General features: G+C 51.2%; 1 protein-coding gene across 1 annotated transcript in view; it reads right to left on the reverse strand.

Annotated features, from left to right (window-relative positions):
* Window positions 1-213: 213 nt before the first annotated feature.
* Window positions 214-15,611, reverse strand: part of MN1 (MN1 proto-oncogene, transcriptional regulator) — a 62,050-nt gene continuing 46,652 nt past the window's right edge. Inside the window, 1 exon segment of the mRNA XM_051973036.1 lies at window positions 214-718. Within this exon segment, the coding sequence (XP_051828996.1) occupies window positions 534-718 (185 nt within the window). The 3' untranslated portion in view covers window positions 214-533.

A 15,611-nucleotide genomic window follows, 5' to 3' on the forward strand; every position in this document is an offset into this window, starting at 1 on the left:
GACGGAGAGAGACAGAGAGATAGAGAGACAGAGAGACAGAGACAGAGAGAGAGAGAGACAGAGAGAGAGAGAGAGAGAGAGAGAGAGAGAGAGAGAGAGAGAGAGAGAGAGAGAGAGAGAGAGAGAGAGAGAGAGAGAGGGAGGGAGCAAAGTCTTTTTTTTTTCTTATTATGACATACACCACTCAGACACATAGAAAGATGAAACGGGGGAGCCTTCATCTAAAGGTGTATGTCAAGATTACAGAATAATGGGAAAGAAATCTCTAGCAGGAAAAAACTTAAGCCAAAGTGTGCTAACTGCAGAAGGGTTAACACCGGTAACATACTGTGGCAGACGATTAAAAAAACTGAGGTTGACTTTAAATTAACCCTTTCCAGTCCGTACGCCACGAAGCAGGGACCAACCTAGGGGGGAAAGAGTTCACCCGGCAGGAGCGGCCCTCTCAAATTAAAAGGGGGGCGGGGGCGGGGCGCGGGGGCGGGGGAGGGGCGCGGGAGGTGGCCCCGAGGGCCCGATCCGTCCGCCGCGCTTCAGGTGAGCGCCGCCACGAAAGTCCCGAATCGGTTGGAGATGTCCGAGTGCAGGGATCTCCACGTGGGCACCGCGGTCCTGCCCTTCGCCTCGCCCACGTCGTCCGTGCAGTGGACGGAGAGGCACTGCAGATGGCTGCCGGTCTGCGCCGCGGCCGACGTCTTGTTCGGGGGGAGGTCGTGGCCTGCAAAGGGTTAACGAGACCGGTTACTCCAGACCTGGGCTCGGGAAACCGGGGCCGCGCGCCTGGGGGGGAGGGGGCGGTCACAGACCGGTGGGGACGTGGAGGGGAGACTGCAGCGTTCCCCCATCCCGGTGTCTCCTTCCCTACTTCTCCGTCTGTCTCTCTCTCTCTCTTCCCCTTCCTCTCCCTCCTTCCCTTCCTATCTTTCTGTCCGTGTCTCTTTTTCTCTTCCTCCCTTTTCCTCCTCTTCCTTCTTCTGTTTCTGTCTCTCTATTTCTCTCCCTATTTCTCCTTCCCTCCATGTCTCTCTTTGTCTCTTATCTCTGTATCTCTGTCTCTTCCTTTCCCTCCCTCCCTCCCTTTCTCTCTCCTTCTACTTTCCTTTTCTCCCTCTCTTCTCCCCCTCCACAATAGAGATACAGCCACGTATCAGGCATTATCTAGAGACAGCTACAGATTTACATACACACACATATAGAAATGCATTTACACGTTTAGAAATACACTTTGGAACGTGCTTTTGTTGTTCTATCATAACTGACTCCTTGTGACCTCATTTAAGTTTTGGTTTTAGTTGTTGTTTTGCAGAGACCAGGATGGGTTTTGCTGTTTCCTTCTCCAGCTCATTTTACAGATGAGGAAACTGAGGTAAATGGGTTCAAGTGACTTGCCCAGGGTCACACACCTAGCAAGTGTCTAAAACCAAAACTGAGCTCAGAAAGATGAGCTTTCCCTGACTCCGGGCTCACTGCTCTGGGCCACATACACATGTATTCTTAAGAAATGGACAAAAAATGACTCTTTTTATACAGCAAATTAACTGTTTGGACATAGATATGTATATTGTATTTAACATACTTTAACATATTTAACATATATTGGTCTACCTGCCATCTGGGGGAGGGGGCGGGGGGGAAGGAGGGGAAAATTGGAACAAAAGGATTCGCAACTATCAATGCTGAAAAATTACCCATGCATATAACCTGTAAACAAAAAGCTATAAAATAATCTAAAAAAAGAAATGGACAAAAAAGAAGTTGAGATATTCACTCAATTCGTCAGCCACCACGGTTTAAGTACCTGCTATGTGTCCCTCATTCTGTCAGATACAAAGCTGGATACAGAGACAGAGCAGTTGCCCCCCTCAGGGAGCTTACATCCCAAGGGCTTTGAAGGTCATACTCCTTTCCCAACCCCCTTTGCTCAGAGGGGGCCCATAGCCCAACCAGTCTCTGTCTCTGTCTTTCTCTCCCCATCCTGCCCAACCTTCCGGCCCTCCCTCAGCTCCAGGAGGCCTTCCCAGGGCCCTCCCTCAGCTCCAGGAGGCCTTCCTAGGGCCCTCCCTCAGCTCCAGGAGGCCTTCCCTCGGCCCACCATCATCCTGGTACCTCAGTCCCTGGCACTTCATCAGCACTTAATCCGTTCTGACTGGTTAATTAATCTGTGTCATTTTCCCCAACCTGCCTAGATTATCCACCAAATGTTTTGCAAACACAAACTATAGAAAGTTGGGTTCTCGTGAGCTCTGTGACCCCGGGCAGATCCCATGAAGCCCTTGTAGGCCTCCACTTTCCGTCCTGTAACATGAGGCCAACATTCAGTGAAACTGGAGAGATTTCTTTGAGACTATTACTCAAGCTTCACGGGCCTCCCAACTTAGCCGGAACCCCTTGAAGACAGGGCTACTTTCCTGTTCCCCATAAATCCTTAGCACAGTGCGGGGAGCACCAGAACTAAGTTTCACCAAGAATTCTGATTTTCCTCATTCCGGCCTTACCCCCATTATTAAGTGTTTTTCACTAAACAAACAATTAATGATCGTTGAATGAATGAATAAGCCCAGATACTGAACAGGCTGAAGAAGAAGATTTTAATCTTGGCTGTGATTATATTGGGCTGTGAAGAGTGGGAAATTGATTCCCTTTTCCGAGCTGATGTTTCCCTATTGGGGGGAAGAGAGAGAAGAAGAAGAAAAAGAAGAAGAAGAAGAGGAGGAGGAGGAGGAGGAGGAAGAGGAGGAAGAGGAGAAAGACACATACACATACACACTCACACATACATACTTACTCACACACACACTCACACACATACACACACACACAGGAGGAGGAGGAGGAAAAAGGAGGGAGGGAGGGGAAGAGAGAAAGAGAGAAAGAAAGAGAGAGAGAAACTCAATAGTCTCTCAGTCCCATTCCAGGATATTTCAGTGGCCATATTGAACAGTTCTCTCTAGCTCTAAGACCTCCTGACTCTATGATCCTAAGCCCCATCCATTGATTGTGTTCTCAGAGTCAACTATGTGACCCTGAACAAGACTTTTTTCCAGACTGAATCATGAGGGGACCTCGGGAGTCATTTAGATGAGAATATCTCCAAAAATTAGTCATCCAGCTTCTGCTGGAACAAGTCCCGGGAGTCCTCCACCTCCCAAGAAGGCCCGTCCCACCCTGGGACAGCTCCATTTCTTAAATGGAACAAAAACTTGTCTCTTTTCAACTTCTACCCAAGACTCTTCCTTCCTTACTCTGAGGTCAAGTAGAATAAATCTCATTCCCCAGTTGTCTGCACTGGAGTGGGGAGACCTGAGAAAGACAGACTCCTTCCCTCCCCATCCCCCTGGGGTCTGCACCAGGGGCCCGGACAGAAGGAGTCATGGTACAAAGATGGGAAGGTTTGGCAATGGGTTGGACTGCGGGCTTAGTGGGAGAGGGAAGTCAAGGAGAGCCCGGATGGCTCCGGCGTGAGTCCCCTCAGAAATAATAGAGCATTTGGAGGGTGTGGGGTTGGAAAGAGGAAGAGAATGAATTCGCTTTCCCTCTCTCTTTTCCTCCTCTGGGAAACTGGGATAATAATGCTTCCGCCATCTCCCTCACCAGGATTCTTGGGACACATTATTCTTTCTTCATCAATCACTCAAAAAAGCAGGTATTAAGCACCTACTGTATGCCAGGTATCGGGTTAAGCACTGGGAACACAAACACAAAAAGCACACGTTCGGAGGGGACACCTCCTTCTGCCCAAGCTGACCTCACGTCCCATTTCCTCTCCCGACTCTGAACTTTCCCATAGGATGCTCCCTAAACCTCAGATGTGCTTCCCATCCACCATGTGGAGCCCCTGCAAGGATCAGCTCAAGAGATCTTTCCTGACTCTCCCAGTTATCGTTCCTTTTTACACACACACACACACACACACACACACACACACACTCACACACACACACTCTCACACACACTTACACACACACTCACTCACACTCACACACACTTACACACTCACACACACACATACACACTCACACTCACACACACATACACTCACAGACACACACACACACACACTCACTCACACTCACACACACTTACACACACACACACATACACACACTCTCTCACACACACACACACACACACACACACACACACACACACTCACCATTACTTTGTACTTATTTCATGTCTATTTTTAGTTAAGGAGGCCACAGGAAGCCGGAAGCCATCATCACCATCATCACCAAAGGCCGGCCCCCGATACGTACCAGCCCCGTGACCCTCAGACCTCCCAACAGCCCAAACGACTCTCTTAGACTGGAAGGGACGGAGAAGGTGCCCACCAGCATTGGAAGAGGGACTTTCCTCCTCTGGGAGAACTGTGTACGGAGGCGTGCTGGAGCCAGCCTGACCCAGCTCCAGTGATTATTAATTACCTGTGTGAGCCTTTACACCTGATAAATTAGCAAAGGCTATAAATCGGGACTTAATTTACGGTTTTGTTGAACGCAGACTTAAGGCGGTGGCTCCCAATGGCCCTGAGCCCCAGTCTAGTCCTCTCTCCCCCATCGCTCCCCAAGCCCGTCTTCCTTCTAACTGGGAGTGGCCTGGGGCACTGAGCTGTCAGGTTAAACAGCCTGCATGGATGGGAGGTGAGCCTTGAACCCGGGACTTGCTGACGCCCCAGCAGACCTGGCAAGTTGTATTGATTTTAAAATGCTTTGCTGATTTCAAATGGATTCAGAGTGATGGGCAAGCCCTGAAACACTCCCAGAATGCACTAGTGCTATGCCAGGTGATACCTTCCCCTGGCTCTGTGGAAACACCCACGGCCCCTCCCCATCCTCTTCCCACCGGGAAGAGAGGGGGTCACCCACCCATCCGACCCCACCCCCAGCCCGGGAGTTCCCTTTTTCCACCCCACGGGGGTTACTCAGGGGTGCCTCTTGGGGTGGGGCAGCCCTCCTCAGCCGTAGGGAGCTCCGGGGACAGGCTCGGCAGCTTGGGGCTGATGTCAGCCCCCGGAGCCCTCCGCCCGCCTCCTGAGAGGCTCCTGCACCCAATCCTCAGTTGTTGGGGAGGGAGCATGGCTCCTCTTGGGCTCCTCGCCAAAAAAGGAGATGGCTAGGGAGAAACAAGGGCTCATTGGGCCCTTCCAGCTAGAGGGCTCTGATCCATGGGAAGGAGCTTAGGGCAGAGTGGTAGTACTGGCGGGGACCTTAGAACTGGACCCCTAGTGTGGAAGGGCCTTAGAACAGGGGATGTCAGAGCCGGGAGGGAGCTTAAAGACCCGAGCTCTTCATTTCATAGCAGACAAAACTCAGGCTGCAAATGGAAGAACCACTGTCCCACTCACTCCACATCCAACTTCTTCCTAAGTGGAACAGACCAACTCAGTCACTGGTGAGCTCCCCAGCCCCAAAAGGATGAAAGGAAAAGGGGACGTCACCTTGTTTCTGGATAGATGACATCACCTTGTTTCAGGATGACGTCACCTTGTTTCCAGATGACATCACCTTGTTCCAAGATGGCATCACCTTGTTTCAGGGCAATGTCACCTTGTTTCTGCATGACATCACCTTGGTTCCAGATGACATCACCTTGTTCCAAGATGATGTCACCTTGTTTCAGGATGACATCACCTTGTTTCCAGATGACATCACCTTGTTCCAGGATGACGTCACCTTGTTTCCAGATGACATCACCTTGTTCCAAGATGGCATCACCTTGTTTCAGGGCAATGTCACCTTGTTTCAGCATGACATCACCTTGGTTCCAGATGACATCACCTTGTTCCAGGATGATGTCACCTTGTTTCAGGATGACATCACCTTGTTTCCAGATGACATCACCTTGTTCCAGGATGATGTCACCTTGTTTCAGGGCAATGTCACCTTGTTTCAGGATGATGTCACCTTGTTTCAGGATGACATCACCTCGTTTCCAGATGACATCACCTTATTCCAGGATGACATCATCTTGTTTCCAGATGGCATCACTTTGTTTCAAGATAACGTCACCTTGTTTCAGGATGACGTCATCTTGTTCAGGATAACGTCACCTTGTTTCCAGATGATGTCACCTTGTTTCCTGATGACATCCAGACTGGAGATTCATGAAGCAGGTAGGGAGTGGTGAACTAAAGGTTCTCAGAACTTCTACCAGCTCCAAGTTTCCAGGCTTCAGAGTCTCCACCAGGGGGTGAGAAAAGAATAAAAAGGGGGTGTGGGATGTGGGGGTCACCGACCCCGGGCGGTTCCAATTTCCCGAGAGCTCTGGGGAGATTCCCCTACGCGCTGCCTAATCAGCTGAGGAAGTAAGGCAAGGCCTTCCCTAGGTATCCCGGGGGTGTCTGCAGGCTGCTGGGAGCCCCCCTTCCACCTGGGAGGCCCTTGAGCTCAGAGCCAGGATCATTTCAGCTCCGTTGCGTCCCCGGGCCCCGCGCTGCCGGTGCCAAGCCAAGCGGTGTCCGTCCCTCCTGCCCAGGCCGGGGTGGTCCCTCCCGGGCCCCTCCCATGTCCTCCCCACGCTGGCCTTCTCACAGAATGGCAGGGGAGGGGGTGACAGAACAAACCCATCTCGACTTCTGGGGAAACTCTGGAAAAACAGGATTGTCTCCATGTAGAAGCAGAGGTACGGGAGCCCTGAGGGGAAGCAGGCCAAAAAACATGAAATTTGGGGATTGGACACAGAGCACTGCTTGGGCTGAGAATGGCCCCCCCGCACGGAAAGGGAGGCTCACGGGAGCTTACGGAAAGGTCACCGAGCCCGATGCAGTTGGAAGGGCCGGCTCCCTACGGCGCCTCCCAGCCCGACATTCCTTCCCGGGGACCTTCGAGTGTCAAATGTCAGAGCTTGGAAGGAGCCTCCGAGCGGAGAAAGCCAGAGGTCCGCGTGGCCCGAGAAGCTCCAGGGGCAGACGCCGTGTTTCACTACTGGGGAAACCGAGTCCCTGACCCGGGAACAGCTCGCCCGCGTGCCAGCGGAGCCCTTGCCTCCCAGGGCCCTTTTTTCCATTTCCCTGCCCCGGCCGCTGCCGAGGGAACGCTATTCATTTCAGAGACCGGGTCAGGTTACTGAGGGCGGCCGGAGAAGGGCTGGGCGGTGGGTATCACCTTTCCCGAGCATGACATTTCTCAGTGGAGGGACACTTCTGCTCAGTCCTGCATGCAAAGGGGAAAGACTTAAGGCAGAGAGGCCTCCGGAGTCCCCTGGGAAGGATACCAGGAACAGCCACGGCCAAATCCGGCAAACGCCTATTATGCACCTACTGTATAGATCCAAAGGCCTTCCCCAAGATGACCTTGAATTTATCCCGTATTTCTCTTATCTGTTCCTAGTTATTTGCACGGCATCTCCCCCAATATGAGTTCCTCCAGAGCAAAAACAAGTATCGCCTGGCTTTATACAATACTTATACTGTAAGTGCTTAATAAATGTTTACTGACTGACTACAAGATCAAGATCATAAAGTTTGGAGGTGGAAATGAGGAAAATGAAGTCTCCATCAGGGGCGAGTGACTTGTCCAAGATCATAAGGCAATAAATAACAGAACAAATATTTGACTCCGGATTCTCTGGTTCTAAAAAGAATAATTTCTAGACAGTGAATGTAAATCACATCCTGAGTTCACTTTTTTTTTCTTTTTCTTCTTGTGGTTTTTCCCTTTTGTTCTGATTTTTCTCTAACATGATTCATAAAGAAAAGCGTATTTTAAAAATTAATGTGCATGTATAACCAGAAAAAGATAAAACAATTTAAAAAACAAATAAAAAAGGAATTATTTCTATAGTGCTTTAAAGTTTGCAAGGTGTTTTTTACAAATATGATTTTATCCTCACAACAATACTGGGAGGTAGATGCTGGCATTATCCTTACTTTATAGATGAGGAAACTGAGGCAAATGATTTTCCCAATATCCCGGTGGTCCCCACCCTCACAGAGGCCCAATCCATGAGGCTACGATACATCCACGGCTAGGGGTAACGCACACTGTGGCACAGTGGTCTCCTGGCTCTCTAGTCCCGACCTGAACTGTGGGGATAGTAGGATGCTAGGCCGGCCCCTCGAGGTCTCTGAGCCATTCTTTAGGAGTAGGAGTTACAGACTGACTGACCCTTTCTTTTTGTATCTCTGTCTCTGTCTCTGTCTCTGTCTCTCTCTCTCTCTCTCTCCTCTCACAAAGAAAGTCTTCATTCAAAAGGCCAGGACACTTGAGCCCGTTTGTTGTTCCAGCTGAAATCGGACACCGAGCTCAAGGCGATGAAATAATAATATTTGTGTATACGAATACCTACATACGTTGTGCGGATCTGATATGTGGGAAGAGGATTTGCCGTCCCGGACTCTGCGCTAAAGAGGGCAAGCCTCTTCTCTCGAGCCCTCAGTTTCCTTTTCTGTAAAATGGCTGGGGTAGGGGAAGGGAGGAGGAGAGGATTGGAAACTGGGACTGCGTGAGCCCAGGGTCCCTTCTGGCAATGGCTCCATCACCCTAAGAGTCCCTCTAGCCCCAGATCCTGAGATCCGAGAGGCCGGTCCGAGGCACACAGCCCAGACCCTCCCATGAGAACCCCTCCGAGGTGGCTCTCGGTTTCCTTTTCTGGAAAATGAGACAGCGGAGGCCCAGAGGCCTCTGGGAGCCCCCTGCAGCCCTCAGGCCTCTGCCTCTCTATTTGTGAGACTCGGTAATGCTTGGGTATGTGATGGCTCGGAAGCCGCCCTTTGGAACTCCTCGTCTCATTTAATCCCCACCACGCCCTGATGTGCTGAAAGAAGGCTGAGAGAAGAGACCAAAAAAACCTCCAGGTCTAAAGCCAGGCTCCGCGTGACCTTTCCCCAGCTTCATTTTAAAACGGGGATGGCCGAGCCAGGCATTGGTGGCGGGGAGAGGATCAGGCTTGGAGTCAAGGAGACGTCTTCCTGAGTCGGAAGGTGGCCTCAGACCTTTACTGGCCGTGTGATCCCGGGCAAGTCCCTTTACCCTGTGTGCCTCGGTTTCCCCATCTGTAAAATGAGCTGGAGAAGGAAACGGCCATCCACTCCCAGGAAATCTCTAAATGGGGTCAGATATGGCTGACCAACAGGGACATATGAAAGCATCTGCTCTCACTAGGAGCACCGTGCTGGGGGTCACAGAGCCAAAAGCTACCGAGACACCGTTGCCAGGAGGCAACTCCGAGGCCGTCCAGTCCAGCTCCTTTTTCCAGATGAAGAAACTCAGGTCCAGTCCCTTTGGCAGGACTTGAGCCAACTCAGTCTCTGCCCTCAAGGAAAGAAGAGGGAAGGGAGGGTAATAAGGATCTATACCACTAGCAGCCCTGCAAAGTAGGCGCTCTTATTATCTCCATTTTACAGTTAGGAAAACTGAGGCAAACAGGTTAAGTGTCTTTCCGAAGGTCACACGGCCAGTGAGTGTCTGAGGCTGGATCTGAACTCAGGTCTCCTTTGACTATGTTATAAAGTGCTGCCTCGAGTTGCTACGTTCTAATAGACAGACAGAGGGAGAATTGAACTGACTCCTCGATTTCATATTTCTCCAGCATATTATGATTCACAGCTTGGTTTTCTTCTGATAGGGCCTTGCACATAGTAGGTCTCCAAATGAATGGATGGATGGATAGGTGGGTAGACAGATAAGTGGATGGGTGGAGGGATGGATGGAGAGATGGGTGGATGGATGGATGGATAAATGGATGGATGGTGTTTAGATAGCTGGATGGAAGAACTAGGGCACTTGCTGAGAGACCAATATGGACCTCATATAATGAAAGGTGATCCTGTTGTTTAGACTTATTCAGAAGATGAGGGGTGACTGCCTTCAGGACTGGCATTAATGTGCGTTATCTTGTTGGCTCCTCATCATAGCCCTTTAGGATAGCTTAATATTCCTGCTTTATAGACAAGAGAAATTTTATTCCCATTTTACAGATAAGGAAACTGAGGCTCAGAGAGATTTAACCAACTTGCTCAGTTAAACACTGAGTGAAGATTAAGGTAGGATTCATACTCCAAATGTATGTTCCTAGTTCTTCCCTCTTGAGCCAAGCAGAAAAAGCTAATCCATCTTCCATGTCACAGGCTGTCAAATACTGGAAGGCCGTTCTCGTGGCCCCCTAGGAGTCCTCTCTCCTTCAAGCTAAACCACTCCGGTTCCCTCTTACATGCCCTAGTCTCAAGGCTCGTTGGATCCTTTCCATTTTTCTGGCCCATCAGTAGAGGGAACCTGCAGGGTGGAAACCCCTCACCCCACCACGACAGACCGGGCCCTCACCTGTAGCTTCCAACCTCACTGAGCTGCCTAGAACACCTGGGGAAGGAGCAGGTGGCCGGAGCCTGCCCCCGAGTCGGGATCAGAAAGGTCTCCTTGACTCTCCGGATAAAATCTTGTCATCCTTGCCCAGCCGAAAGTGCTTCCCACGAATGGCCAAGAACACAGGCCCGAAGGACGGCTCCCTCCCTCCCTGCCTCCCCGGGACTCCAAGCCACGGTCCTCGTGGCCTCCAGCCCCGCTGACTCCCTCCCTCCTGGCAGCCCCCCTGACTCCCTCCCTCCTGAGCAGCCCCCCGACTCCCTCCCTCCTGGCAGCCCCCCTGACTCCCTCCCTCCTGGGCAGCCCCCCTGACTCCCTCCCTCCTGGGCAGCCCCCCTAACTCCCTCCCTCCTGAGCAGCCCCCCGACTCCCTCCCTCCTGGGCAGCCCGGTCTACTTGAGTCATCTCTAGCCCACAAAGAACCTCAGGGTTGGAGGGGGGAAATTACAGGCCAACTTGAAGAATAATCAAGTCGTCAATTCCGATCTCCAAAACCGAAGATTCGAAGAAACTTGGACAATTAACAGTGTTTTCCTTGGACAGAGGAATCAAAGGGTGTTATGGTTGGCCTCTTAACAGCTGCTTGGGGTGACTGGGGATTCAGGCGTGGAAGAGACCCTTCCAGGAGAGGCTACACAGACCAATCCCGTTTTTCTACAGACGAGGAAACTGAGACCCAGAGAGGGCCCATGACACGTCCCTGGTTATGAGATGGTAAGCAGCTGATCCAGGATTTGAATCCACACCCACTGTCTCCTCCTCTAGAACCCTCTTCACTACATCTCTAGGGCATATATATAAAGCATATACACCACTTAAGCTTACAATACCATATGGATTCAATTCAGTTGGAGGAGAATTTTTTAAGTCCCTCCCCCCAGAGAGGTACGGTGCGGGGTCCTAGAGACACAGGAACAGAAAGCCAGCCCTGTCCTCAGGGAGCTTACACTCTCCTACATATGTAATGTATGGACCAGTGATAGAATTTTTACATGTAGTCTCCCCCATTAGACAATAAGCAACTTGAGAACAGGCATTGTCTTTTAATATTGTACTGCTAACACTTTATACAGTGCCTAGTATACAGCAGGGGATTAATACGTGTTCATTGATTTTCCGATAGACCGTATCTAGGCAATCCCCAAATTGCAAATAGAACCTAAGTCAGTGATTTGAAATTCAGGATGCATTTCCTCCCAGAGATTGCTTGACCAGCTTGATCAGCTGCTTGATCAGCCCAACTTCTCCCTCCCTGTGTTCTAACCTTTTCGCAAAATTTAAATTATCTACTACAGCCTCAGTTTCCCCATCTGTAAAATAATTTGGCCAATAAGAGTTTCTCCAACTCTGTAACTTCTTTAGTCAATACGCCTCAAGTTTCCAGTCCAACCAGCGTTCCGACCCATCTGAAGTTTCACCTTGACGACCAATTGATACGTGGCAGTTCCTCCGTGGGCCTGCCCTATCTCTCTAGCAAATGAATAAATCAGCCCTCTACGTCCAATCGGGAAACCACAACTCTCCCGCCAATCAGAAAACCACAACTCCCTGGGCAACGAGTAAATCACTCTCCATCCAATGATAAACTCCACCTCCCCGGCCAAGACTCTATACTTCCTCAGCTAATCGGTGAGCCGCATCTCGAGTCCATTAAAAAAACAAAACCCTCTCCAGCCAATCAGTAAACCACATCTGTCTAGCCAATAAAAACCACACCTCTCCATCCGATCTCCAGCCAATCGCAAGCCAGAGTTTATCGCCTGGTAAAGTCCGTTTTCCCTTATGATAAACCCCATCTCCCAGACAATAATTTACACTTGGGCCAATTAGAGTCTCTGGACAACGGACAAACCATCCTCCCGAATCCATCAGTGAATGGCGTCTCTCTGATCAAGGAACAAGCTACAAACGCTGACTAATTTGTCCACCAATGAATAGACGTCATTTCTCCAGCCAATGACTGAAGCGCAACGCTTCTGCCCACTTCTCAGCCAATCGCCATCCCTTTGCACTGGGGACTCTGGAAGCCCCCCCCCCAGGTACCCCATCGGGTGTCAGCTACCTAAGTAACTGTTTTCGTTCTCACTCTGATGACAAGGACTCGGGCAGGGCCCGCTCCAGGGAACAGATAATGGACTGGGATGCTCCCCAAAAGCTGACAAAAATCCTATTTTATCCCCTTAAATGTAAACTGGGGAGCGGCCCCAGATCTCGCTCCGGAGCCTTCAGCTGTGTGTCCTCCAGCACTAGTAGAACCGTCTGGTGGTCAGTGGATTTGGGTCAGTCCAGAACCAATCCAATATGGCCCAGCTGTCAACGGGCCGCCTGGGGATCGTGAAGGCGGGGCGGCGGGGCCATTGTCAGGGCCTGAGATTTTCCTGGGAGCCGGAGGGAGGCTCGCCTCCCGAGGAGCTGACACAGTCCCCTCCTCCTGGCCCGTGCCAGGCAGCCAGATGTCGAGAAGGAGCAGGGCTTGGCCCGGGCGGATAATGTCTCATTGACTGGGGCAGCTGCCAGCCTCCGAGCCCTGTCATTAGCACCTGATAACACAGCAATCATGGGTTCCCTGCTGTCCCACTTCCAAGCGCTTTTCAAAGCCGGGGCTTGATCATCTACCGGGGCCTTCCTCGTGGGCAGCCAAGAGGCAAGAAAATCTCAGAGAGGCAACCGGCAGGGTCAGGACCTTCTGTCCCAGGCTTCAGAGGGTCTTCTCTCTACACACCCCCCCCCCTCCGGACCTCTGGGACCATCCTGGGCAGAGCAGAGAAGTTTGTGTCTGACGCCCTGGTCTCCCCCTCCTCACTGGAAGCTTCCTTCTCCTCACGCTTGGCCTGTGACTAATTCTCCTAGGGGCCCATCTCACCTGGGTGCCATCGCCCCCAAGGGCAGACATCCCTTTAAGGTTAAGATCATCCCTGCTCCGAGGTCCAGGTCGGCCACCACCTCTCTCTGTGACTCTGGCCAATCATGTTTTCTTGTTGATTGTGGGACATGGATAAGATTCTTTCCAACATCCCTCTCAGCTGTGACATTTCATTTTCTAAACTGCCTCCTAGCCCTGACATCCTCTGTTCTAAGCTCCCTCCCAGCCCTGACATTCTCTGTTCTAAGCTCCCTCTCAGCCCTGACATTCTCTGTTCTAAGCTCCCTCTCAGCCCTGACATTCTCTGTTCTAAGCCCCCTCCCATTTCTGACATTCTCTGCTCTAAGCTCCCTGATAATTCTGTCATCCCCTGTTCTAAGCTCCCTCCCATTTCTGACATTCTCTGCTCTAAGCTCCCTGATAATTCTGACTTCCCCTGTTCTAAGCTCCCTCCCATTTCTGACATTCTCTGCTCTAAGCTCCCTGATAATTCTGACTTCCCCTGTTCTAAGGCCCCTTCCCAGCTCTGACATTCTGTTCTAAGGCCCTGTTCTAAATTTTAATGGTACCAGCTCTTGATAATGCTATATTCCATGTTTCCTTCTAGAACCAAAAGTTCTAGGATGGCTCCCTAACACATAAAGGCTTTCAGGATCCAAACAGGAATTTCCTGTTAGAATCTTGAGTCTCTTGAGATCATGGAAGGCTATTTTTGAAGATGGAGGCATCTCCGGAGCCCTTCCACGTCTCCTCCATCTCTACATCAGACCAATAACCTCCTCCATAGACCTCTGCTCCTGGGGAAAGGGTCTGCACATGAGAGCAGAACCCGAACTACAAAGAATCTCAAGACCCCGACTTGTCGGCGGAAGCTCCCTGGCCAGTCTTGAACGATGATCTCCATTGCCAGGGGAAGCAGCTGAGGTTCTTACAGCCTTACTGGCAATGAGATGGGAGCACCTAAAATCCACTTTTTTCCCCGTAACTTGACACTCTCTTGTCGAATGAAACCAAGATGTTTGGTATCACGGGACAGCCTGGACCTCATGCTCGCCCCACGTGCCATCTGAGCCAAAGCAACTTTCCTCTCGGAGCTCAGTTTCCTCGTCTGTGAAAAGAGAAGGTGGGCTACCATTATCTCTGCCACCCCTGGGAGCCGCGCCCTCAGCAAACGTGGGGGAAAGAATCGTCCGGTTGGGAAACGAGAAGGGGCCTCTAGAAGCCCCCCGAGTCTGAGGAAGCCTCGTCCAGACGGCAAGTCCGCTGATAAAAGCTCTAGGCCTTGGGAGGATGATAACAAAATCTCATTTGGGGCCTTTCCCAGTACGGAAGTTCCAGGAACTCCCGCGCCCGGGCCAAAATGTATTCGTTTTGGGGGTTTTATGGGCAATTGCTCGGCCACTTTCTCGAGGACCCCTCTGCATACAATTCGAGTCAGGAACATTTGCTGGAGATTTATTTACAAGGGTGGGCAGGCCGGCGATCGATTACGGCGGAGGTCAACGGGCCCAGCCGGCCTGGGATGCGCTAATCACACATGATGCTTCTCTGTTCGTTCCAGCAGGACCTCTCACGGGCAATACCCGGACGGTTTGGGTTTTAGCGAGCCACGTGCCCCCCCCCAAACGATGCTCTGTGGGAGACGTCGGTTCTGTTGGAGGGACGCTATAAACGGAACAGCAAGGAGATTGATGGCCCGGCAAGTCCACCCCAGTAGGGCTTAAGCACTAGCTCCGACGGTCATTGATCTTTTGATTTATATCTTCAGGCGGCCAGCCAAATATCTTACCCCGTGGCTTCACGACGTTGTGGTTGGACTTGGTTATGTTACACTATCGATGTTACCATAAAATGAAATCGGGGCTTAAAAAAAAGCCAGCTTGGGCTTGATCTAAAAATCATAGAGTTAAAGCTGGCGGGATCTCAGATCATACGCTGCAACCCACCCCTTTAACAGACAAGGGAAAGGAAGCTCATGCAGAGGACTCGTCCAAAGCTACACGGAGAATAAGGACAAAGCCAGGATTTGAATCCGGGGCTTCAGGCTCTCACCACTGTACTACACTCCCCTGTTGCCCTCCCCTCTCCAATTAATAATGCCGCTTTAACTTTTTTTGCATAACTCGTACTCGTATCTTATATCACCCCTTCCTTCCTGGAGGACGGCGGGAGGAGGGAGCTGAACAAGTCGTCCTTGTTCAGGGAAATGGCTCGTCCTTTTCCCAAAGGGTTCAAAGAAGAGGAGAAGGGGCCGCAGTTCATGAGAGCAGCTACTGGGAGCCCCCGACAGTGGCTGCTGGGGACCCCACCCAGAATGGACTGCTCCTGTGAGAGGATGACAAGGAGACTGAGAGGCCGCTGCTGTTCCCTGACCTCTTTCCTCTTCCCTCTGCCTCCAATTTATCTCATTCCCAGTCCGCAACGCCTGTGTCAGCAAAGGCTGCCCCGCA

The sequence above is a fragment of the Antechinus flavipes genome, chromosome 1 (assembly GCF_016432865.1).
Source record: "Antechinus flavipes isolate AdamAnt ecotype Samford, QLD, Australia chromosome 1, AdamAnt_v2, whole genome shotgun sequence".
Taxonomy (NCBI): Eukaryota; Metazoa; Chordata; class Mammalia; order Dasyuromorphia; family Dasyuridae; genus Antechinus; species Antechinus flavipes.